We start from the raw sequence: 26,617 nt of genomic DNA on the forward strand, positions 1-26,617 counted from the left end.
CGACATTCCCTCACTCTGAGATAAGTTTCAATTACATTAAGGTTTCTATACCGATGGTGTTGTGTGAACAATAGGTAGGTATTTATATCATAGTTTAATGCTTATTTTTCTTACTTTTAAGTCGCCAAAATTTACTTATATATGGTATACAAATTATAGTGTGTGGTTTGGTTTAGAGTGCGTTTTTTTATTGAATGAAGATAATCTGAAACCTTTGTAGTTCAGATAACGATCTAAAATATATTTTTATGTAAACAATTCTGTCAATTTAACTTATTTGTTCGAACGTGAATTGAATACGTGAAAAATATATTAACAGTTAAAAAATACATTCTAACATTATTAATTTGATGTAATTTTTATTATCCGTTGACTATACGTTGATTATACGTTGTTTATATTAACAAGCAAATATCCTACATAACTTAAACTATAATTTGCTGTTTTTTTTACTTAATACTTAATACTACCTGGAGTATTATTAAGTATTAAGTAAAAAAAACAACAACAGGGGTACAAATAAATGTTATAGGTAGGTGTTTGTTTGTTGTTTCACACCTTAACTAATCAACCGATCATTATAAAATTTTACATAAAAATATAAATATGAAAGGACAAGGTACCTAACACTGGCAAGTAAGTACGTAGTTTTTCTTTTTCACATATTTTAATATATATACAAATAAATTTATATAACCTGTATGAAAATCATCATCTATATAATGTGACAATATATATATATATATATTATAGTGATCACTTACAGCTGTAATTAATCCGTGTATTTGCGATAAGACCAGTCTATCGACAATAATGCAAGGTTTTCACAGATCTTCGAAACTGTTTTTTTTTTTCATTTTTAATATTAATTAAAAGGTAATTATTGTAATTATCTTATGTTCATGAATATGATTCTTAATAAGAAATAAAGTTTCTTTAACCCGAAATGGGATAATATTTTGTTTTATAAATTGTATCTTTTTATTTTATCGTATATACTTTCAAACATATAATTATCTTTGAGTTGATGTGTTCGTAGTGACTTGTCAATGTATCTGTTCCTTAACAGCGATCGTAATGAACCCAGATACTATCATGAGCGATTAAAGATAACATGACCGTATCATGTTTACAAAATACAAGCTCTAAGCACCTATATTCTGAATTATTTATACATAACATAATTATGATTTGACTTGCTATAATAATTGTATTTCTAAGTAAACTATTATGAGTGACTCAATCGAGATCAATATTTTATGTGAATATATAAAACCTTCTTCATGAGAAGTGGTGATGTAAATACTGTTGTTTTCTTTTTATTTATTTATTACTTATTTAACACTTGTTGCAAAACATATAAATAAGATTAGAGAAATATGAAACAATCAAAGAAAAATAAAAATAAATAATTGTGCGCAATGGTCTTATCGCATATCGCGAGCTCTCACAGACAACCTTTGGTGAAAGATCTTCTTTTTATTGTATCATATTAAAGAATCAAAATTATATGAATATATGGGTAGGATATATTAGAATGAGGAGTGAGGCAAAGGCATGTGTTATGGTATAAATTATTGAAAAGTCTCGCAATAAAATCGGGTGTAATCCGAGTGCCGGCGACACGTTGCCAAAATGTGCGAAGTTGTGAATGTACTGCGTGTAACTGCTTGTATTTAGGTATAGTCGAACGAGAAGCGGGTAGCGAATACCAACTAGCGGATAGTAGAAACAATTTATATAAATATTTTTTCATAAAATATTTTCATTTGTCACTTCATAATTTTACAGCAATCATTTAAAACAAATTACTTCTTATTTATTGAATACATTGCATGGAAAAATAGAGAACCTCGATTTAAATGTAATAGAAAACGATTGCGTGTAAAACAAAACGAAATTACAAAGTAATGGTAGCAGTGTCCATCGTTGCCATACTACATATTTTTTTAAATCTCACGATATTTTATACTTGAAGCATCGTCGTAATTAAACTCCTTTGATGGTTTTAAAGCGTAAAGTCCATCGAAAAAAAAAGAATGTAAAGTTCATTAGCTTATTGTGTTGCTTAAACTGAAATCCTACTAATAACCGATAAAACTCAATATTTATTGTATTTCTTAAATATTATTACATAATTAATTATATAGCCTTTATTTTAATAAATAATATACGGAAAACATTATAAACAGTGTACACGCTTGTTTTACATCTTATAAAAAATAATATATCATATTTATTTTTTAATCGCTCAGCGTTTTTTACTTCAGCCCATGCATCTCCATAGTTTTTTCTATAAGCATTTGCTTTACGATCAATACTGAGCACATGACAAACATTTGCTTATGGATATAATCGAGGCAATACCGCTTGGAACGACATGCGTCAGTTCATTACAGGTGGGGGTATTTTATTGGTGTACCGTTTGTTATAAATTAACGCTTCAATCGAAATGAATTTATTCATCGGTGAGTTAAATTTGATTTATAAAATTGTATATGATAAAAATAAATATAGAAACCGTGATTACGGAGGTATTGAATATCGATTTGAAATAGCACGATTGCAATCATTTTAGAAATTTATAAAACTAAACTTAAAAACATTAAAAACACAAATAATAATTAATTTATAATAATCAATAAGATAAGAAATACCATTGTTAAATTAGTCTAAGTAAGTTTAGTATAAATCGTTTCCCGCGAATTCAATTACATTTTTGAATAATCCTATGTCCAAATAAGCAGGACCTAGGCTACCTCAATGTCATCCGGATTGAGGTAACCTAGTTTGTGCGCAGAGTTTCATATTTATAATTAAACTTAATACATTTTTATAATGTTGTAATTTTTCTTATAATTGCTATTAGTATCGGTTATTAACGTCACAATATATCGACTCATTTTAAATGTTATAATTGATAACATGATAACAGCTTATATATAATAGCATGACTGTAATACATATAATGAATTTCATTATATAATGTAAGATAATATATAAAGCAAATTTTGTAACAAACAATAACAATCGATATATTAATAAAAAAATGATCAGAAATGTAGTTTTAAATTGAAATATTATTGTCCAGCTAAAACGTAAAGTTATTACCAGAGGCTGATAAACCTGAAGATTCGTTGCGCTATTCTAAGCTATAATTTTATAATACTTTAAATAACAATACTAATATTCTGACTCAGCAAATATAAATAAAACGTCATTCTTTTCATTCTAATAATATTTTCTTTTCTTTTTTTTATAGTATAGATAGGCGGACGAGCATAAGGGCCACCTTATGGTGTGGTCACCGACGCCCATAGACATTGAAATTGTAAGAAATACTAACCATCGTTTACATGGCCCATGCGCCACTAACCTTGGGAACTGTATGTGGTTAAGATGTTATGTCCCTTTTGCCTGTAATTATACTGGCTCACTCACCCTTCAAATCGGAACAGAACAATACCAAGTACTGCTGTTCGTGGTAGAATATTTCTATAATTAAATATCGCAGTCATTGACAAAGCAAACTGGTTATTCGTGTTAATGCAAGATATATACTTATAAATAATTCATATATACTTCTTGTTAGTACTTTACTGTATAATCCACATTTCTTACTAATAACTTCCTTAATAATTCTCACTTACAAATGACAATTATAACTTGCTTGTGGACTAATTGGTTAAAGACGGCACATAAGCACATAAGGAACTTATAATTATTATAAAATCTTTACATTATAATAGTATATATAATAGAAATAAGAAGAAAAAAATTTTGTTTTTTCCTCGAACAAATAATTGGGTTCAAAAATGATCAAAGCCGGACAAGCGCGAGTTCGATTTTCGTGGAGAGTTACGGAACTAAAAATGTTAAATTACGTACTATACATTATGTAATTATTTTAAATGATAAGTTATGATTTATTTTATGTACCATATCTTAATTTTTAAAAGTTGAACTTAAATAAAATATGACAATCCACAACTCACATAAATCAAATTGTTCACAATTTGTTTCTCAATCAAATCATTATACAGTTAAAGGGGTCTAATCGTAGTGTCTTTAGACCAACAAAAACTATAGTTCCGCAAGAGTGATGTGTCTCAGTTGAAAACTAATTCAAATCGTTTAAAGGCATTTTTAATAGTCTGTCTGAGTGTAATTGTTACGAATAAAACTTCGTCTTATTGTGTCTGGACGATTAATCAAACGGTCCATTAATTTGTTCCCTAAATTATATCAAACTAAAAATAATTATATTTTGTGTTTTAATATCTAATCTAATTAATTTAGGGAATTGTAGCATTGTACCTTCAGTGAGTAGTTAGTTTCATCTAGGAATCCAGTCAAAAAGCCTATAAGCCGCTTACACTGCCGCACCGAGGGGCTCTCAAATTTATTGTCGTGGGGAAAATTTTGCTCGGCGGATCCTTTTAGTATTTGTAATTGGACCATTGTCAGCTTTGAAGTGGCTCGTTTAATTTCTGTAATTGTTCGCTTGTCCTTGTTTTTTGACGTTCGTGTTCATTTGTTTTAATGTAAACAGTTCACGTCAAACGTTTCGATTTTTTTAAACAAACTTGTGAGAATAATATACTGACAGTTAAAGTTGAAGTGATTGACATTCTATTGTTTTAATTATTTTGATTTTCGCCGGCTTTTTTAGGTTTAAGGTCATTCTTTGGAAATCGGTGATGGATTTTGGACAATCAATAATAAAGTATATTATAATGATTCTATTTTAGATAAAGATTTTGATTTTAAATTTAAAGAAATAGATCATTGTCATCTATTCTAGTTAATATATACCTACTTGTAAGGCTTTAAAATAACTGTGATATACATATATACTACACATGGATTTATGTCTTGTAAGAATTTTTGAACGTCCTCCAAAATATTTAAGACGTATAAAACAATGGCTCAACAAAACAAACAGCCGGTATCTCAATAGATACGTCATACAAAGCGGCGGCGAGTCAGCCCAGCGAGGATTATCCGCAAAGATTTATTGTGCCTCAGTCAGCATCCCCGGACCACTCTCCACCAGATTACAAACCTATCCCTTGGCTTGCAGGACTACTTTGAGAGGATATCTTGCTTCTATTGTCAATTGATATTTTGTTACATATTAAAAATAAAAATGCTTTATTATTTATTATTATAATTTATGCTTTATATATTTTATTTTATTTATAAATGGCATTTAAAAGTACTTTATTTTTTGTTATGATGAAAATATGGTTAAAATTGTCTGCGTTTTTTTTTTTCTAGAAAAAATATTTGAGTTCTTAAATAAAAAGGCTTGTATATAATTTATTATCGTTCTAACTAAAACACAATACTTTTACAGTAAAACGCCTCCGATCATTATCAATATCAGAAGTCATTAACCGAAATTAATCGCCTGTGTAAATAAATGAATCGAATGAGACTGTATTGAAAGGAATTAAAATTAAATACATATTTGGTTCGTTTTTCGATTAAATATTTACCAAAGGCAGTATACGGATAATGGACAAATCAAGATTCAAAACTTAAAAATATAAAAATTATGTCGACCAAAAACACAGACTCATCACGATTACTATATTAAAATTCTATTTTTGAAAATTAGACCGTTATCAATATTAAAAATTTGAGGAAAACATAGATTTGCATATTTTGTCTTTGTCTATTTATATATCGATTCTCTTCTAACAGTTCTAACATACTCTGTTCCTGAAGGGACAACTTAAAGAATACAAGAAAATAAATAAAGCAAATTATTCAAATCAAAGACTTTAAGTCATTACGAATGCACAATCACGTCTCTCATATCCAGTTTAGCCATCATTCAAATGTATTAAAAGTTTCATAATATTTTACGTAAACTTCACCGCACAACTATTTTGCCAGTCCGCCATTGTATAACAAATGTAGCGGAAGTTTCGACGTCTACATCCTGTCGCTATAACTGTCGTGAAACGTCACATCCGCTTTGGTATTGTTTACAGGTTCAGTCCTGTGTTGATTGTTGCGAATACCAGAAGTAATCTAACAGAAACTATTCTGTATATACTGTTTAGAAAATACCACCAAAAAAATTGCGTTGTTTTGTGAAAAAGGTCTTTTTAATTACATAATTGTTATTATTGTAGAAATGAATGGTCGTCTTTACTTTTTTTTAAATTGTTTTGTTGTTATTTACTTTTATTTCCGTTTACTATTTTAATAAATGATATGAAGTGGAATCGTGACTTTATTGTGTGATATTTTTGATGCAAAAATGTTTCACATATGACACGTTTTATTTGTTGCTCGTGTAACGAGACTGCTTAAAATAAAAATGAAATCAATAAATCTTTAAATACATAGCTTTTCTGTTCATAAGTGTATATGCCAATTATTTCTTTTTGTGTGTTGTTAAGCGGGATGACTTATATGGTTGGATAATTTGGTATGAATAGTGGTTAACCCTGGATGGTGATCACATCCAGCGGTATTATTTTTATACAAAAAAGAAACTATTACCGTAAATTTCAAATGAAAAAACAACTGGCGTCTCATAGGCAGCCATTGAATAGTATTTTACTCGTATCAGCAACGAGCGATAATCCAAGTATCCAAGTAATCAAATAAAAAGCAATTAAACAAAACGATATCTATACTTTGTCTCTTTTTATTACAACGTGAATAAAAAGTTACTTAAAAATAAATTACAACCCCCAATAATATCTTGAATGGCATATTTTTTTGAATAGTCATTTAAATTCTTAAAGCAAAGTTCCTTTGTAAGAAAACCTGCACGCTGCACGACCATTGTTATGTTAAATTGAATTCAAAATACGGTCCCCTATTTTTGTTCACCTTGTATTGACTGTCCTATACAATACGACTTAGAGAAAATTATTCGAAGCATTTTGCGTTTTATTCTTAGCATATAAGGACGTTAATTGCGTGGGACATTTTCTTATTTACTTGTCTTTTGATGTATAAGGAAGATTGTCATTCTTTTATTTTTTGTGATTGTTTGTCCTGTTTATTAATTTAATAATATAAATATTTTAAGCAGAGTGTACATAAGTATCTTTACTTAGTCCGTTTGTTCCGTAATTGCTTCTGATTGCCTCGTTGGTCTAGTGGCTAGATGAAAGGCCACAGACCCGGAGGTCCTGGATTCAAATACCAGGTTGGGCCAATAAAAGTTATTGGGTTTTTCTTTCGAAAATTCTCAATAGCAGCCCGGAATTTGTGTACATTCCCGTGCCTCGGAAAGCATGTAAAGCCTTTGGTCCTGCGCCTGAACTTTTTCCGGTCGTGTCGAATTACCGTCCCGTCGGATTATGAGAGTTAGGGAATAAAGAGTGCACCTGTGTCTGCGCACACACTTGTGCACTATAATATCTCCTGTGCTGTTGACTAATCTCTCGTGAAATTGTTATTTATGTCCATATGGGTAGGTTCCTTACTTCTCATCCATCAATAATTCTGCGGCACGGCATTCATTTATTCATATGTTACAGTTTAAAGTAAACGAGCTAGTGTAATTTCCAGCCTTTTGCCAGGGACAATACATGTGGTACATAACGGAATATTGGCGATGATTTTACTGTCAATTTAATACCATGTTTAAAAGCCGGTGACTACCACTTACCACGTTGCTTATTCGCTCGTCGGCTATCCTATATTTAATATTAATAATCAAAGAAACAGACTGACAAAGCTTTTGCGTGCCAAGAATAAATATATATATTAATATTTTGTTTATAAATAATTAAAAAATAAATAAGATCGAAGGAGGTCTTTGACCTGTAGTGGATTGTAACTTTTTACATAATAGAGAAAGAGATCATGTCCAGAATATATCTAAAGTGACATACTTGATAATTATCTACGATTAATAACATCTTTTAGTGTACAATTAACAATTAATAATTATCACGATTTACTATTTTCATATGAAAATAATAATAATTTTAAAAAGTATTCAAATCCAGACATCTGGCTTTCATTTTTTTATAATTATCCTTGTTTGTCAAGTGAATTGCTTTATAGTTCATATAATTATGTCGGTAGTTCTATATGTCTCTATGTAATCTATCCTAGACAAAAGGGCGTGTTAATGATATAGTAATCACTAATCACTATTTAAATGTACTCAAGTTGGTAGTTTTATATGGAGGTCGGTCCGTAAATTTGTTGGGGTCTATGTAGCTCATTATTTGTGTATGGATTTATTATAGCTAAAATAATATCCTGGGACATTATCACATACGGCCATCTGATCCCAAATTAAGCAGAGCTTGTGCTATGGAAACCAGACAACTGATATACTACATAAACTACATTACTTTTGTAAAAACATACTTATATAGATAGTTACACACAGACTCAGACAAACAGACATGTTCATGCACACAAATGTCTGTTCTGGGTGGGAATCGAATCCACAACCTTCGGCATGAAAGACAAGTATCTACCAACCCACGCCAATCGGCTCGTCAAACCGGTGTTTCTGACATTATGCTCTTATGTATCCCGGGAAAGAGAACACGGATATTATAAAGAGGGATTTTTTAATTCACGCAACTACTATAATGATTCATAATGCACTCTGTTACTATATGTCGTGTCAGGACGGATGTATTATAGACTCTAACATGTATACAGTTTATATTGCACATTTTATAATGTTATCTTACTTTGTAAATGAAGTCGAAAGAACAATGGTTATATTATAATACATGAATCAAAACTGTTTGTTTGAAACGAAAACATTATAAAAATGAAATAATTTAAGAATAAGCTATAGATAATATAGCCGAGATGGCCCAGTGGTAAGAACGCGTGAATCTTAACCGATGATCGTGGGTTCAAACCCGGGCAAGCACCACTGAATTTTCATGTGCTTAATTTTTGATTATAATTCATCTCGTGCTACTAACTACTAACAGTAAAGTAAAACATCGTGAGCAAACATGCATGTGTCTAATTTCACAGAAATTCTGCCACATGTGTATTATACCAACCCGCAATGGAACAGCGCGGTGGAATAAGCTCTATACCTTCTCCTCAAAAAGGGTGAGGAGGCCTTAGCCTCCAGCAGTGGGACATTCACAGGCTGTTACTTTACTGTAATGTACTGTAGAAATCATTTACAAATTAATTGAAATTTTCAAGTAGTTCCCGTAGTTTTAACTCTTAAATCAACACACCGTACACCGGGTAGCAAAGATTTGCACAAAATCTAGTATTGCTTTTGTATTTCTGTATTCCGGTTTGGACAATCATTACATGCATGAGGAACATAAGTGAAGCTGAAGTGGTTATGGGGTGAAACAAATAAACAATGAAAACAGATTTAATTGGGCATCTGTTTTAATTGTTTACGTTTATTATATTCGTTCAATCCATTTATAAATAAATAAAATATTAAATGAAGGCAATTGTAGCAAGTTTGATTTCAATGGCTAAATATTTAGATTCTTAAAAGAATAATGGGTGTTTACGTTGCATGTGGATGTAATGCATGAGCATGTTCCAATGCTAAGGTCTCTTTTCATCTTGAAAAAAAGGTTTTATCTACAACGCACCGGATTTTCATCAACATCGATCACGAAATGAATTATAAACATAAAATAAGTACACGAAAACTCAGTAGAGCTTGCTCGAGCTTGAAGCCGAAATCTTCGATCTAAATTCGCGTGTTCCAACCACTGACTGACACGGCATGTGGATTGGTGGTAAACTTGGATCTGAAAGTAATTTAAAATTAAGACTTGTGATTCTAGTTCTTACGATTATATTATTATCTGGCCGTCGTTATTTACAACGTTTTAGTAAATATACCGTTGTGAATGCTAGCTCATTATTTTCTACGGCTTTCTAGAATTGTCGCAATTAAGGTGTAGTTTAACTAACTCTTAAGACTGTTAGTCGTATAAGTCCAATCATAAATAACAACGAAGTACTGACTTTCTTAACTCGGCTAACAAAATTCCGTAGGATTATAAATTTAACTTGTTTTGGAAATAAGAAGATATTTAAAAAGAAAGACAAAATATTCGAAGATCGACTTATAATTTAAATTTAATTTCTTAATAAAAACAAAGTTTTCTTTTTTAAATAAAAATTAGAGTTCCAATAACTCCAGACTTCAAGGCTTTAGACAGGCCAATAGAAAGTTATTGGGTTTTGATGTCGAGTAATTCTGAAGGCAGTGTTTACACTCCCGTACCTCGTTTCAAGTCATGTTGGATTTGTCGTCCCACCGGACTATGATAGTGAGGGAATAGAGAGTGGACTCGTGTTTGCACATATTTGAATATTACAATATTTGTTGCGCATGGGTTTTTACCCTTGATAGCCACAGTGACCGAAATAATCAGAATGACTCATCGGGGGTGGGATAAAATATAGGGTGTTTGTGTGTATGGGTGTGCCCAAGATAGAGACAATATGAGTGCATGAACGGAGTTATCCTTTTATCTTATAAAACTTTATCTAATAACTGATTCGTTAGTAAGTAAGTTCGGAACAGATAAAACGAGATATTTAAGTCTCGGAATCTTTATTCTTTAAAGGAATTGTTGCTTAGGTACGTTCAAAAGGGCAAAACATGAAGTAAGCAGACGTGTTCTTGATACTTAGATTCCTAACTACTTTCTAAAGTAAACGCTATTAATGTTTTTGAATAAGGTAAGCTAAAGTTTTTTTTCGATTACCGCAACCAATGATAGTACTGTAATATATATCGTGTTATGTTATTTTAATTTATTATCTGTGTGACTCAATACTGAATTGAGCTTATGGAAAATATATCCATTCATCGCATATTCTACTCAATATTGTTATTTTTAAATTTAAAGGGCAAGTGAGAAGTGCAGACAAAACCTGTCCCTGCGAGCAATGGTGTCGATGCTTCGCAGGGAATCGGCGTCGAGGGCCGTAGCCTCCTTCTGTGAGACCGTCATGGTTCAGAAGGAGACGTCGGAGCGGGAACGGGAAAGGGCCGATCCTGCTCGGCGGAGACGACGACGGTGTCGTCTCGGCCCTAACCCTGGGGCCGTGGATGCGTGAGGTGGGGGCCTCACGTGTCCTATTTCAGACGGCGCTGTGGAGGACGGCAGCCGTGAAGGCCTCGCGCTGCCGTACGCCCCCTGCTGAGAGCTCCACCGAGCCACGAGTGGAGCAAACCACGGGAGAGGCCGCGGATGCGTTATATCAACACGATCCCGCAGCCTCTCCGATCCGTGCTGAGGACGGCCATCGCAGTGGTTTTAGTGGGTAAGAATCCCACATAACCCGGTTCCACCCCCATAGGACCCGGGTACCTTTCTGAAGGTTTCCAATGCGAGAAAAAAAAAGTAGCTAGATGAAAAACCGCAGACACGAAAGTACTTGGGTTCAAACAAACAAGTCATTACTATTATTATTATATTATCAATCAATCAATCAATCAACAGCCAATCGTTGTCCACTGCTGAACATAGTCCTCTCCCAAGGTGCGCCAAAGCTCCCTGTCCTCCGCCTTCCGCATCCAGTTGGTGCCCGCCACCTTCTTAAGGTCGTCGGTCCACCTGGCTGGAGGGCGCCCTACGCTGCGCTTGCCGATTCGCGGTCTCCACTCTAGGACTCGTCTGCTCCAACGGCCATCGGTCCTACGACATACGTGACCAGCCCACTGCCACTTCAGCCTGCTAATTTTGCAAGCTATGTCGGTGACTCCGGTTTTTTTCCGGATAATCTCATTTCTGATCTTATCCTTCAAAGATACTCCGAGCATAGCTCGCTCCATAGCACGCTGAGCGACTTTGAATTTGTGGACTAGTCCCGCAGTTAGTGTCCACGTTTCGGCACCGTATGTCATGGCAGGTAAGACGCATTGGTTGAAGACTTTCAACTTCACTTTTTTCAAACATTGCGGTATAGACGACTTGAGGACTTGACGAAGGCTACCAAATGCTGCCCATCCCAATGCCGATTCTTCGATAGGCTTCCTTCTCGAAGTTGTTCTTACCGACTTGTATTATCTTTCCTAGGTAGGTATATTCACTAACAACTTCGAGAGGTTTCCCCTCGACGTATATCGGTCCCGGCACGACATGCCTATTGAACATGACCTTGGTCTTGTCCAAGTTTATACCGAGACCGACACACCGGGAAGACTCGTCTAGGCTACGCAGCATTTCGGTGAGTTGTTCCAGCGACTCTGCTATGATGACGATATCGTCGGCAAATCGAAGGTGTGAGATGTACTCGCCGTTTACATTGACTCCATACCTAGTCCAATCCAGCGTCTTGAAAACGTCTTCCAACGCGTTGGTGAACAGTTTCGGGGATATTACATCCCCCTGTCTCACCCCTCTGCGCAGTTGGATCGCCTTCGTCTTACAGTCCTGGATGTGGACAGTCATTGTAGCGGCGTTGTACAGACATCTCAGTACCTCGATATATCTCCAATCGATATGACATCTCTGCAATGAGTCAAGCACTGCCCAGGTTTCGATGGAGTCGAAGACTTTCTCGTAGTCCACAAATGCCATACACAGCGGCTGATTGTACTCTTCGGTCTTCTGCACAATCTGCCGAACAGTATGGATGTGGTCCACGGTGCTGTAGCCTGATCGAAAGCCAGCTTGCAAGATATTATATTAGATTAACATTATTATTATATTGTAAAACGAGTGAATCAAAAAAGTAATTTTGCCAAAAATATTTTTCTAAGATTCAAACCAATATAAAACTAAAAATAAATGTCAATAGGATAGACCTTTTAACAAATTACCTATTTCTCTAATATAGCTTTATACAATTACAAATCCATAATTGTATATTTATTATCTTGCAATGTCTTTAATATCGTTATAACGGTCGATGATATTTTAATATTAGTTGGAACAACACACATATATACATTAAGTATGTTCTGTGCTATCGATACTAAATTTAAGTACGCAATACTCGATTTTAATTAGTATTTTTGTAACGCTCGTTCACATAAAACATTTCAACTGTAATTGAGATGTGGAAATGCGTTAATGTGTAGCGCGGAATAGGTAGTAAATTAGAAATGGTACGTACCATCGGCGGAGTATCACGTATAACGTCTAGGCAATGACTGCGTTGTGTATTGGTAAGTTTATAGTTGCAAATCCTAAAATAATAAATGTCATAAAAACCTATGCATATATATTTTAACAATATGATAGTTTGTGTTATATAATAATTTTGTTGACTTGAACTATATAAGATTATTTATATATATTTTCGATAGTAGTTATAATCAGTGGTGTTTAATTTGCTTTTCTAGCCACTAAATTTCTTGCCGGTTCTCGGTATCTTTATTCCGAACCGATGGTAGCTTTACATTTAATATGATCATGTAAAACGATTCAGAATTGATTGTAAAAGTCTCTTTGAATGAAGTAATTGATTTTAATTTTTAATTATCCTAGTAAAAGATAAAAAATACTCCAATGGAACTTCTATTATAACAAGACCTGTGACATTTGTATGACAAATCCATTACACATAGTTGGTAACGTGCTGGAGTCAACGCAGTTTAGTCTTTAGTGCAGCGTAAAAATAGTGCAGTATTTTGTGTGAATTTATATTTATTTTTTCGTAATTAATCGAAACATTATCTAATTAATTTTTGTTTGATTACGTAAATGGTGATAACATATGTCGTTCTATTATTTTTAATATTAGACGTAAGTATGTATAATTTGTATAGTACATATAAGCAACAAATACGTAGATACTAATAATATTATTATACTTTTAGTGGCTGTTTTATTTATCTTTGACTTATCTTATCTTTTAGTTTGAACGGTTTGAGCGACCATCGCAATAAAACCCCATTCGATTCTAAAAATATATAATAAAAAAATAATAAGAATAAACAACAAATGTTGAAAAAGCAATTCTGCTATTATCCTAATCCATACGATAACGTATGTTTATATGTATATATATTGTATGTGTGTACGTGTTTGTAATGTGCAATAAAACCATATAAACTGATTGTCTTATTGTAGATTGTAATATAGATAATGTTTGTTTGTTCGTATCTATCTCTTATTCTTCCGTCATTTTTATGCTTAGTTCTCTAATGACATTTTCTATATATTATTTATTTTATTCATTTATTTATTTAATTTAATAGGAAGCCAACGTTGCATATAATATTATCTTAGTCTAATAAGTAACCTATATATAAAAAGAATAACAAGATATTGTTTGCCCCACTTAAACGCTTACTCAGCACGCATAGTCTTACAGACATTCTTCGTTACACATACTAAGTACATGATAAATTGTTAAATAAATAAAAATATATAATAATTATTATATTTCTAATAACAAATTAATTATTAGTTTTGATTGACATTAGATTGACAGATTTGGTTGGCATAATATTTTGGTATTTTATTTGGATAATATTGCCTTATAATTAATTTAATATATATAATTAATATTATATTATTTATTTAATATATGCCTTATTCTAATAAAATTTTTTTTTTCAATAATTAGATATGAGTTAGAAATGTTAACTGGTGATTTCAATAAGGCAACTTATAAGGGAGTTGACTGTTGTTTGTTGTTTATTTGCATAGTGCAAAAAATATACACGTACTTATGTTGATTTTATTTCCTTTTGGTATGCATTTTGAACGCATACATTTTTACTTTTGGTAATCATTAGCATTTATATATATTTTTTAAATATAAATAGGATATTATTATATCAGTGATAATTCTTAAATTTCATCATCAATTTTGATGTTTAATCTGTTACGCAGTAATTAAAAATATAAAATTTAATGGTAAATAATAAATAACGAACTATTTAGATTTCTTAAATTCATATTACGCAGCTATATTACATTTATTAATAATAATAAATTCTACTGACTATCGAATAAATGTCGTAACTCAAATAATATAAGTACCTACCTAATAACATTTCATATCATGCACACTCGTATTAAAAATAACAAAAGCTCAAACAATTTTAAGGAAATTGGTTATAATTGAAATTTTAATGCCGGTTAGTTATGACATAGGTTCGCCGTGTATTGACCTTGAAAACGTCAGTTGCCGGGCGTGCGCCGTGCTAGCCCATGCTCCATCCGCAGAGAGGGGATAAAACATTCAAAACAAAACAAACCCCAAAATACGATACGCAAACGCGAGTGAAAGCCGTTAATAAATAATAAAACGAAACATTAAATCGACTTCCATGTTAATAATAGTGAATTAAGTGTTGTTTCCAAGAACAAGTTGTTCCAGAAATTATGTTTCGAATTCATTGCGCATGTGTAAACATACCTTACTAAATTAAAAAGTCGTGCTTACGGTGAATCTGCCTGCTGTTCGTTTGGTTGGATTATACAGATACGGAATGTCATGGCGTAATAACAGGTGCGCTTAATGGTATAAGAGCGAAAGTCGTGTAAGCACAGCGTTTGTTTTTAAATCATTCAATAATAAAATATATTGAATTAAACAAAAAAAGTAATACGAATTAAGACAACAACTTCAATAAATGTAACATTATTATAATTATAAAGCTGTAACATTATATGCGTTAAACATTTTTGCTTAGAATTAACGAAATTATCACAACTTTGTAATGTAAACATAACATTATTCTAATATTTCGTTATGTAGGTATTTTGTCTGCGATCTATCTCGATTTAACACGGGTACAAGCGTTTAGTATCATCATATCATTCGTCTTTATAGTTACGTAGTATATTTTAATTTGTATTATTAAATAGGTCATATTTATGAGTTTTTAAATGATTACCTTCTATTGATTATTACTACCTGAGTTAAAAATAGCACAAAATGTATTGGAAATATAAGTAGGTTACGGTAAATAATATCAAGTTGAGTTGTGTGCTCTATGCATCATGGCCTGAATCTCGCGGGTTTTTCGTTTAACCTTGACTGTTCCTAAAATAACGAAGTTCTTTTTTTATTGTATTACGTAGGCAGGCTGGAAAGTGGGCCGCCTGATGGTAAGTGATCACCACCGCTTATTTACATCAGTGCTGTAACAACTATTAATTACTCCTTAAATCGCCAGTGCCAGCAACCTTGGACACCTACCACTAAGACACAGTCTTTGTGTAAGATTCCCAAACCGCTATTCTATCTCCAAGATATAGATTGATATCTTTGTGAACCAAAATCAATTAAGTAACTGACACATACGCTCACGCAAATTACATTTAATTTTGACATATGATTTTTTGCTTTCTTTCAAAAACTAACATCATTTTTTTTAATTTGTACTAAATAATAACGATAATTTATTTAAATTTAGAAAAGTGTTAATCATTATCAAAGTACATATAATACAATTTAAAGCGGTTACTGTATTTAAAATTTTGCACTGTTTGTTTGTATTTTTAGAAATGTTCTTAACTTTATTTTCGTGTTCAACGTTAGATGAATTAGAACAGTACGAATGGCTAGATCGCTTGACTATAAATTATACTATGAGATATTTTTTTATAACTCGTTATTAAAAAAATGTATTTGGTGTTATAACACCAAAATTTACCAGCGTGAACACGGCACGGTACGCTCATCGTTTAGTCGTTAATTTTATAAAAATATTTTAAAAATAGTTAAGTGTTCGACTCCCGGGAATTTTTCGATATTCTTTGTATGGAAAAATAAAACTTCCACTCACAATTTAAAAATTAAGTCTATATATCCTCAAATGTAAAATTCATCATGTACTCGACCATACAAGAGATTTTTAAGTTTAATTTAAGCTTGTTTCACTTGTTTCAGATATAAATATCAAAATTTCATCGTTCATTCAAAAATACCGACAGAAAACTCGTAGAAAGCAAAAATTAACGAAGCTGTTCGAACATGACGCGAAGAAGATGCCTCGGTGCATATCCCTGCGCTTGCGCCTCCTGACGTCATTAAGACAATTACTATCGATAAGATCACTGCTAATTATAACATGTATTAGTTTTACGATATCTTTTATTTGGATCCAGTTGGTAGAAAAGGATAATTTAATTATTGATAATGAAAGTTTAGTTAACGAAGCACTCGAAAATGTCGCCCGCGACCATAGATACGCAGAAGTATACAGGAAAGTGGACAGATTGCAAAAAGATGTTAAATACATACTCCTTTGGACGCCACATAACTTTGCACCGTTTTATTATTTCGGTGACGGTCAAAGAGCGTTTATCGATAAAAACTGTTCAAATATAAACTGCTACGTCACGAGCGATCGAAATTTTTTCCATGGAGACACATCAAAGTTTGATGCAATAGCTTTTAATGGGCGAAATATCGATACTCTTACTAAATCACAATTACCAAAGGTCCGTTCACAACGTCAAAAATTTATATACTTTAACATGGAATCAGCTGATAATTACCCCGTTTGCGATGATATGTTTGATGGCTTCTTCAATTGGACTTCGACATACAGATTAGATTCAGATATACCATACCCTTACATTCAAATAAGAAATTCTAACGGAGAAATTGTTGGCCCACGAGAAAAAATGAACTGGGTTAGGAGCAATACCTTAAATGATGAATACTTACAAACAAAATTACAAAACAAGAGCAAGGCTGTTGCTTGGTTTGTGTCACACTGCTCAAGTAGAAGTGGTAGAAGAGAATATGCTAATCAGTTAAGAAGAGCGCTGCGCGCTCATGGCTTGACGCTTGATATATACGGAGCATGTGGACCACTAAAATGTCCACGAAATCGGAAGAACAGTTGCGATTCCATCTTAGAAAGTGATTATTTTTTCTATCTTTCGTTTGAAAATTCGTTAGCGAAGGATTATGTAACGGAGAAACTTCTAACAGCATTGCAGCACGATTCGGTTCCTATTGTTCTTGGTGGTGCTGATTACTCAAGGTAAGCTCGTCTTCACTATGACAGTTTAGGCAGTCTATTTCATTTTAAAAAATATATCGTAAATTTCCTTAAAGTAGGATGTATGAAGGATTTCATACAAAACGCGATGAATGCACGCAGATACGTGATTGTTAGCTTCACCGCTGCATACGATATTATTTAAGAACACAAATAACAATTCATTATACTAATACTTCATTATATTACTTTAACTACATTAAGTTAAAAAATCATTCTCAAGGAGTCATAATTTTGTATCACTATCACAACATTTGTCTTGCGGTCTCATTATTTGTGTATTTAAAAAAAAATGTTTAACATAATAATATATTATAAATTAAATAAATTATAATAATTATATTACCAATCATGTAATTATTACTATTGTCTTAGTAATTAATTGTTCCTTGTAAGTGAAACAAGTTGAAGCCTTTGTTGGTGGTACTAAACATATAAATAACAAGTTTTATCTATTTTACACCTTAAACTAAATCATCGGATGTCCGGGTTTAGGGATCAGCGTGTGTTGTGACATATAGGCCTCTTCCAGCTGTTTTCATTTATCTTTATTTTTAGAATATCTTGACCAGATTTTCCTTCCAATTTTTTTTAATATCTCTGTCCGCTTTCCTTTTGGTTCCATTTCATGTTATATTTTGTGTACATTTCATCCTGTTTGTCATGTGTCATGTCCTCCATTTCAACTTTTTTTTGTAAACTTATGATCATTTAAATGTGTTTTGTTGGTTGTATTGATTTAATACATGTGAATTTCTTTTACAGATTTCTTCCACCTGGATCTTATTTAAACGCTCGTAGTACAACACCTACTGCCTTGGCAAATATGATAGCTAAGCTTATGTTGAGCAAAGAATACTATCAATTCTTCTTATGGAAGTCTTCCTACACATACTATGATCCGACCGAAACAAATAACGTCTGCGCCGTTTGTGCAGCACTTCACAATAAGGAAATGTTTGAAACACCAAGTGTTTATAGGAAGTTAAGAAGATGGTGGCATCCAAATTATGATGATAGATGCTACACGTGATATATTTTATACATTCTATAATAATTTATAGATTATAGTGTATATACCATCACTGCCAAATCTTTAGGATAAGTTCCTGTTTTAAGTAATTCTTTACTTAGGGCTTTGTGCAAGTCCGTCTGGATAGGTACTATCCACTCATCAGATATTTTATCGTCAGTGTTCCGATTTGAACGGCGACTGAACAAGTTTTACTACATGCACAAGGGACATGATATCTTATTTCCCAAGGTTGGTGACGCATTGGCGATGTGATATCTATATAGATAGTAGGAACCACTTCACTTCAGGTGGTAAATTTGCAAGGCCACCTACCGATTTCATAAAAAAAAAAAATACATAAAAATGCAATTATCAAATTTTTGGGCAGGTAATGGTCACTGATGATCTTAAAATACTAAGAGAGAGTTTGAAGTTCAAATGTTGATACCGATTTTTTTTAAAGATTTGTTATTGGGGACATTATTAAAATTTACTATATAATAAAACGTTCAGATTATCTCCATAGCCTAATCCAATAACAGGAGGATTGAATTCATATGATATCATTGGTCACAAGATCTTGTATAATCTATGGTATTCATTGTTGATTTGTGAAAAAATGGCGTTTTAAATGTCGGCGAAGTTGTTATTGGAAAGTTGGACGTAAAATTAAAATACTTATAAATAATTAACGAAATATGATTGTATTGTAAATAAATATATATTAATGAAGAATTGTTTGTAGTACATAATATAGCAGAGCTATTAGCAAATCCGAGAAGCCGAGATGGCCTAGTGGTAAGAACGCGCGAATCTTAACCGATGATCGTGGGTTCAAACCCGGGCAAGCACCACTGAATTTTCATGTGCTTAATTTGTGTTTATAATTCATCTTGTGCTTAACGGTGAAGGAAAACATCGTGAGGAAACCTGCATGTGTCTAATTTCATTGAAATTCTGCCACATGTGTATTCTACCAACCCGCATTGGAGCAGCGTGGTGGAATAAGCTCCAAACCTTCTCCTCAAAAGGGAGAGGAGGCCTTAGCCCAGCAGTGGGACATTAACAGGCTGTTACTGTACTGTACTGTATTAGCAAATCGCATGGAATATTTAAATGTAAGGTTTGTTTATGTTTACTCCTTTGATTGGAATAGGCTATACTAATATTATAAATACGAAGTTCTCATTTTTGTTTAACACAACAATGGAGCAAGCAATCGATTTGATGTATTGCATAGTGATACTTTATAAGTCGGATAGATTTTATTCCGAAAAATATCATGGGTATAAAAAAAACTAAATTCATGAGTCCAATTTTTTGGTCAGTTTTAAAGCTTAATCTTAAAGACTTATTTTTTTCATTACTTATATTAAGTGTACTTAAATTATTAAGACGTAGCACTAGTTTGTAAATAATTATTTTGTGTGTGTGTGTGTGTGTGTTTTTTAAAGTGGTGAGTCGATTAGTGACAATGGGTGCTAAAAATGAATAGATTTATATAATTATATATGTATGTTATAATACTGTTAAATATTTGTTATTGTGTGATGCTTTATTGTTCTCAATAATAATAATAATATATATTTTTAATTCTAAGCAGTTACATTCATTTCAATTTTGTTTCGTTCCTAGTGTACATTTTCTCGTGTCATTGGCATCAAAGTGCGCATTTTATATAAAAAAAGACATATCATTTATATATTCTACTTTAATCTTTTCTAGACTGTTGAACTGGTTAGTGTAAATATTTCTGTATCTGAAACTTTATAGTTTAAAGTCTAAGATTGTAATTGATTGTCTAATAGTTTGAGTCCAAGTTTGAATTTTCTTTTGTTACAATTTTTTGTTTTAACTAAATTATATTAAACTTATTTTTTTTACACTTTTTTAATTTTGACCGTAAATCTATATGATGTCTGTATATTTATTTTTTTTCGCTGGAAAGACGCGTAAAAGAAGTGCGAAACATACCCCCCGTATGTGGGACTCACCGGCGCTGAGCATGCGCCGGAATACCCACTAAAAAACCAGCGGTACCCACACCGCCTTTTCGAAGGGGCGTCACGGGATCGCTTGCGCATACTACCGTGATGCCCCGACGGTTGGCCAGCCTCTGCAGGCCTCCAAATCCTAGGGGGTTCTCGGGGTACAAAGACCCCCTAACCCCGGCAACACTTACGGCGGGAGGAGAAAATGCGCATAGCGCTGACGTCTTCTCCCCGTTCTTCTTCGGCGAAGCGAGTCAGCGAGGCCCTCTCCTTACGCTCCCGCTCCGTGCTGGTTGGAGACGGTCTCCTTCTGCGACATGACATTTTCGCAGAAGGAGACCGTCTCCAACCAGCACCTCTTGCTACCAAGCATGGCGTTTATCACACTCGGCAGCGAGATGTCTTCACCGACTAAGGCCGCCAGGGACAGGCGCTGAGGTCCCCAAGCGGCACACTCAATCAGGGTGTGACGCGCCGTGTCCGATGGCGCGCCGCACTCGTGGCAGGAGGGAGCGATTTGGGCTAAGGCCTCCTGTCCCTTTTTGAGGAGAAGGTTTGGAGCTTATTCCAGCACGCTGCTCCAATGCGGGTTGGTGGAATACACATGTGGCAGAATTTCAGTGAAATCAAACACATACAGGTTTCCTTTTTTTTTTTTTTTTTTAATAGAATAGGAAGGTGGACGAGCATATGGGCCACCTGATGGTAAGTGGTCACCAAACGCCCCTTAGACATTGGCATTGTAAGAAATGTCAACCATCGCTTATAGCCAATGCGCCACCAACCTTGGGAACTAAGATTTTATGTCCCTTGTGCCTGTAATTACACTGGCTCACTCACCCTTCAAACCGGAACACAACAATATCAAGTATTGCTGTTTTGCGGTAGAATATCTGATGAGTGGGTGGTACCTACCCAGACGAGCTTGCACAAAGCCCTACCACCAGTAGGACATTTCATTTCCTCACGATGTTTGCCTTCACCGTAAAATACGAGATGAATTATAATCACAAATCATGCACATGAAAATTCAGTGGCGCTTGCCCGGCTCTGAACCCACGATAAAAGGTTAAGATTCACGTGGCCTATACTACTGGGCCTTACTTTGAGTGGAAAATTCAACTTTCAAGCCATGTCACGTGGTACTCTAAACGAACTATCTCACTTTATGATCTATTACCATCATCATTCCTGTGGCAGTTTATTCAAATAATACTTAAGATTTTATTAAAAAAAGATCTTATGAAAAATCTAGGAAGTATGCAAATAAAATTTTATACGCATTAATTTTATATTTTTAATATCATAACATTTAAATATGTCTCGCTCTGATGGAATAGATAAATGTTCATATTAATTTATTAAACCAATTATATTTTGTATAAAGCTAATAAGCAACAATTTGTGGTGGTGAACTTTGTGCAAGCCCGTATAAGTATCATTACCCATTCATCTTTAAAAATAGTTAAGTGTTCGACTCCCGGGAATTTTTCGATATTCTTTGTATGGAAAAATAAAACTTCCACTCACAATTTAAAAATTAAGTCTATATATCCTCAAATGTAAAATTCATCATGTACTCGACCATACAAGAGATTTTTAAGTTTAATTTAAGCTTGTTTCACTTGTTTCAGATATAAATATCAAAATTTCATCGTTCATTCAAAAATACCGACAGAAAACTCGTAGAAAGCAAAAATTAACGAAGCTGTTCGAACATGACGCGAAGAAGATGCCTCGGTGCATATCCCTGCGCTTGCGCCTCCTGACGTCATTAAGACAATTACTATCGATAAGATCACTGCTAATTATAACATGTATTAGTTTTACGATATCTTTTATTTGGATCCAGTTGGTAGAAAAGGATAATTTAATTATTGATAATGAAAGTTTAGTTAACGAAGCACTCGAAAATGTCGCCCGCGACCATAGATACGCAGAAGTATACAGGAAAGTGGACAGATTGCAAAAAGATGTTAAATACATACTCCTTTGGACGCCACATAACTTTGCACCGTTTTATTATTTCGGTGACGGTCAAAGAGCGTTTATCGATAAAAACTGTTCAAATATAAACTGCTACGTCACGAGCGATCGAAATTTTTTCCATGGAGACACATCAAAGTTTGATGCAATAGCTTTTAATGGGCGAAATATCGATACTCTTACTAAATCACAATTACCAAAGGTCCGTTCACAACGTCAAAAATTTATATACTTTAACATGGAATCAGCTGATAATTACCCCGTTTGCGATGATATGTTTGATGGCTTCTTCAATTGGACTTCGACATACAGATTAGATTCAGATATACCATACCCTTACATTCAAATAAGAAATTCTAACGGAGAAATTGTTGGCCCACGAGAAAAAATGAACTGGGTTAGGAGCAATACCTTAAATGATGAATACTTACAAACAAAATTACAAAACAAGAGCAAGGCTGTTGCTTGGTTTGTGTCACACTGCTCAAGTAGAAGTGGTAGAAGAGAATATGCTAATCAGTTAAGAAGAGCGCTGCGCGCTCATGGCTTGACGCTTGATATATACGGAGCATGTGGACCACTAAAATGTCCACGAAATCGGAAGAACAGTTGCGATTCCATCTTAGAAAGTGATTATTTTTTCTATCTTTCGTTTGAAAATTCGTTAGCGAAGGATTATGTAACGGAGAAACTTCTAACAGCATTGCAGCACGATTCGGTTCCTATTGTTCTTGGTGGTGCTGATTACTCAAGGTAAGCTCGTCTTCACTATGACAGTTTAGGCAGTCTATTTCATTTTAAAAAATATATCGTAAATTTCCTTAAAGTAGGATGTATGAAGGATTTCATACAAAACGCGATGAATGCACGCAGATACGTGATTGTTAGCTTCACCGCTGCATACGATATTATTTAAGAACACAAATAACAATTCATTATACTAATACTTCATTATATTACTTTAACTACATTAAGTTAAAAAATCATTCTCAAGGAGTCATAATTTTGTATCACTATCACAACATTTGTCTTGCGGTCTCATTATTTGTGTATTTAAAAAAAAATGTTTAACATAATAATATATTATAAATTAAATAAATTATAATAATTATATTACCAATCATGTAATTATTACTATTGTCTTAGTAATTAATTGTTCCTTGTAAGTGAAACAAGTTGAAGCCTTTGTTGGTGGTACTAAACATATAAATAACAAGTTTTATCTATTTTACACCTTAAACTAAATCATCGGATGTCCGGGTTTAGGGATCAGCGTGTGTTGTGACATATAGGCCTCTTCCAGCTGTTTTCATTTATCTTTATTTTTAGAATATCTTGACCAGATTTTCCTTCCAATTTTTTTTAATATCTCTGTCCGCTTTCCTTTTGGTTCCATTTCATGTTATATTTTGTGTACATTTCATCCTGTTTGTCATGTGTCATGTCCTCCATTTCAACTTTTTTTTGTAAACTTATGATCATTTAAATGTGTTTTGTTGGTTGTATTGATTTAATACATGTGAATTTCTTTTACAGATTTCTTCCACCTGGATCTTATTTAAACGCTCGTAGTACAACACCTACTGCCTTGGCAAATATGATAGCTAAGCTTATGTTGAGCAAAGAATACTATCAATTCTTCTTATGGAAGTCTTCCTACACATACTATGATCCGACCGAAACAAATAACGTCTGCGCCGTTTGTGCAGCACTTCACAATAAGGAAATGTTTGAAACACCAAGTGTTTATAGGAAGTTAAGAAGATGGTGGCATCCAAATTATGATGATAGATGCTACACGTGATATATTTTATACATTCTATAATAATTTATAGATTATAGTGTATATACCATCACTGCCAAATCTTTAGGATAAGTTCCTGTTTTAAGTAATTCTTTACTTAGGGCTTTGTGCAAGTCCGTCTGGATAGGTACTATCCACTCATCAGATATTTTATCGTCAGTGTTCCGATTTGAACGGCGACTGAACAAGTTTTACTACATGCACAAGGGACATGATATCTTATTTCCCAAGGTTGGTGACGCATTGGCTTAATTTGTGTTTATAATTCATCTTGTGCTTAACGGTGAAGGAAAACATCGTGAGGAAACCTGCATGTGTCTAATTTCATTGAAATTCTGCCACATGTGTATTCTACCAACCCGCATTGGAGCAGCGTGGTGGAATAAGCTCCAAACCTTCTCCTCAAAAGGGAGAGGAGGCCTTAGCCCAGCAGTGGGACATTAACAGGCTGTTACTGTACTGTACTGTATTAGCAAATCGCATGGAATATTTAAATGTAAGGTTTGTTTATGTTTACTCCTTTGATTGGAATAGGCTATACTAATATTATAAATACGAAGTTCTCATTTTTGTTTAACACAACAATGGAGCAAGCAATCGATTTGATGTATTGCATAGTGATACTTTATAAGTCGGATAGATTTTATTCCGAAAAATATCATGGGTATAAAAAAAACTAAATTCATGAGTCCAATTTTTTGGTCAGTTTTAAAGCTTAATCTTAAAGACTTATTTTTTTCATTACTTATATTAAGTGTACTTAAATTATTAAGACGTAGCACTAGTTTGTAAATAATTATTTTGTGTGTGTGTGTGTGTGTGTTTTTTAAAGTGGTGAGTCGATTAGTGACAATGGGTGCTAAAAATGAATAGATTTATATAATTATATATGTATGTTATAATACTGTTAAATATTTGTTATTGTGTGATGCTTTATTGTTCTCAATAATAATAATAATATATATTTTTAATTCTAAGCAGTTACATTCATTTCAATTTTGTTTCGTTCCTAGTGTACATTTTCTCGTGTCATTGGCATCAAAGTGCGCATTTTATATAAAAAAAGACATATCATTTATATATTCTACTTTAATCTTTTCTAGACTGTTGAACTGGTTAGTGTAAATATTTCTGTATCTGAAACTTTATAGTTTAAAGTCTAAGATTGTAATTGATTGTCTAATAGTTTGAGTCCAAGTTTGAATTTTCTTTTGTTACAATTTTTTGTTTTAACTAAATTATATTAAACTTATTTTTTTTACACTTTTTTAATTTTGACCGTAAATCTATATGATGTCTGTATATTTATTTTTTTTCGCTGGAAAGACGCGTAAAAGAAGTGCGAAACATACCCCCCGTATGTGGGACTCACCGGCGCTGAGCATGCGCCGGAATACCCACTAAAAAACCAGCGGTACCCACACCGCCTTTTCGAAGGGGCGTCACGGGATCGCTTGCGCATACTACCGTGATGCCCCGACGGTTGGCCAGCCTCTGCAGGCCTCCAAATCCTAGGGGGTTCTCGGGGTACAAAGACCCCCTAACCCCGGCAACACTTACGGCGGGAGGAGAAAATGCGCATAGCGCTGACGTCTTCTCCCCGTTCTTCTTCGGCGAAGCGAGTCAGCGAGGCCCTCTCCTTACGCTCCCGCTCCGTGCTGGTTGGAGACGGTCTCCTTCTGCGACATGACATTTTCGCAGAAGGAGACCGTCTCCAACCAGCACCTCTTGCTACCAAGCATGGCGTTTATCACACTCGGCAGCGAGATGTCTTCACCGACTAAGGCCGCCAGGGACAGGCGCTGAGGTCCCCAAGCGGCACACTCAATCAGGGTGTGACGCGCCGTGTCCGATGGCGCGCCGCACTCGTGGCAGGAGGGAGCGATTTGGGC

General features: G+C 33.7%; 2 protein-coding genes across 26 annotated transcripts in view; both read left to right on the forward strand.

Annotated features, from left to right (window-relative positions):
• Positions 1 to 25,785, forward strand: LOC126776824 (alpha-(1,3)-fucosyltransferase C-like). 23 transcript variants are annotated; one of them, XM_050499643.1, is made up of 3 exons: positions 1 to 74; positions 22,570 to 23,674; positions 24,458 to 25,785. In XM_050499643.1, the coding sequence occupies exons 2-3, from the start codon at positions 22,668 to 22,670 to the stop codon at positions 24,723 to 24,725; spliced, it is 1,275 nt and encodes a 424-aa protein (XP_050355600.1). In that variant the 5' UTR covers positions 1 to 74; positions 22,570 to 22,667; the 3' UTR covers positions 24,726 to 25,785. The 23 variants fall into 23 exon arrangements, with proteins under 23 accessions (XP_050355600.1, XP_050355601.1, XP_050355592.1 ...); XM_050499644.1 differs by lacking the exons at positions 22,570 to 23,674; positions 24,458 to 25,785 and adding exons at positions 16,807 to 17,911; positions 18,695 to 19,370; XM_050499635.1 differs by lacking the exons at positions 1 to 74; positions 22,570 to 23,674; positions 24,458 to 25,785 and adding exons at positions 2,336 to 2,468; positions 16,807 to 17,911; positions 18,695 to 19,370.
• Positions 1 to 26,617, forward strand: part of LOC126776791 (ecdysone oxidase-like) — a 119,164-nt gene that overhangs the window by 24,166 nt on the left and 68,381 nt on the right. The window lies entirely within an intron of this gene.

This window comes from Nymphalis io, chromosome 21, assembly GCF_905147045.1.
Source record: "Nymphalis io chromosome 21, ilAglIoxx1.1, whole genome shotgun sequence".
In the NCBI taxonomy this organism is placed as follows: domain Eukaryota; kingdom Metazoa; phylum Arthropoda; class Insecta; order Lepidoptera; family Nymphalidae; genus Nymphalis; species Nymphalis io.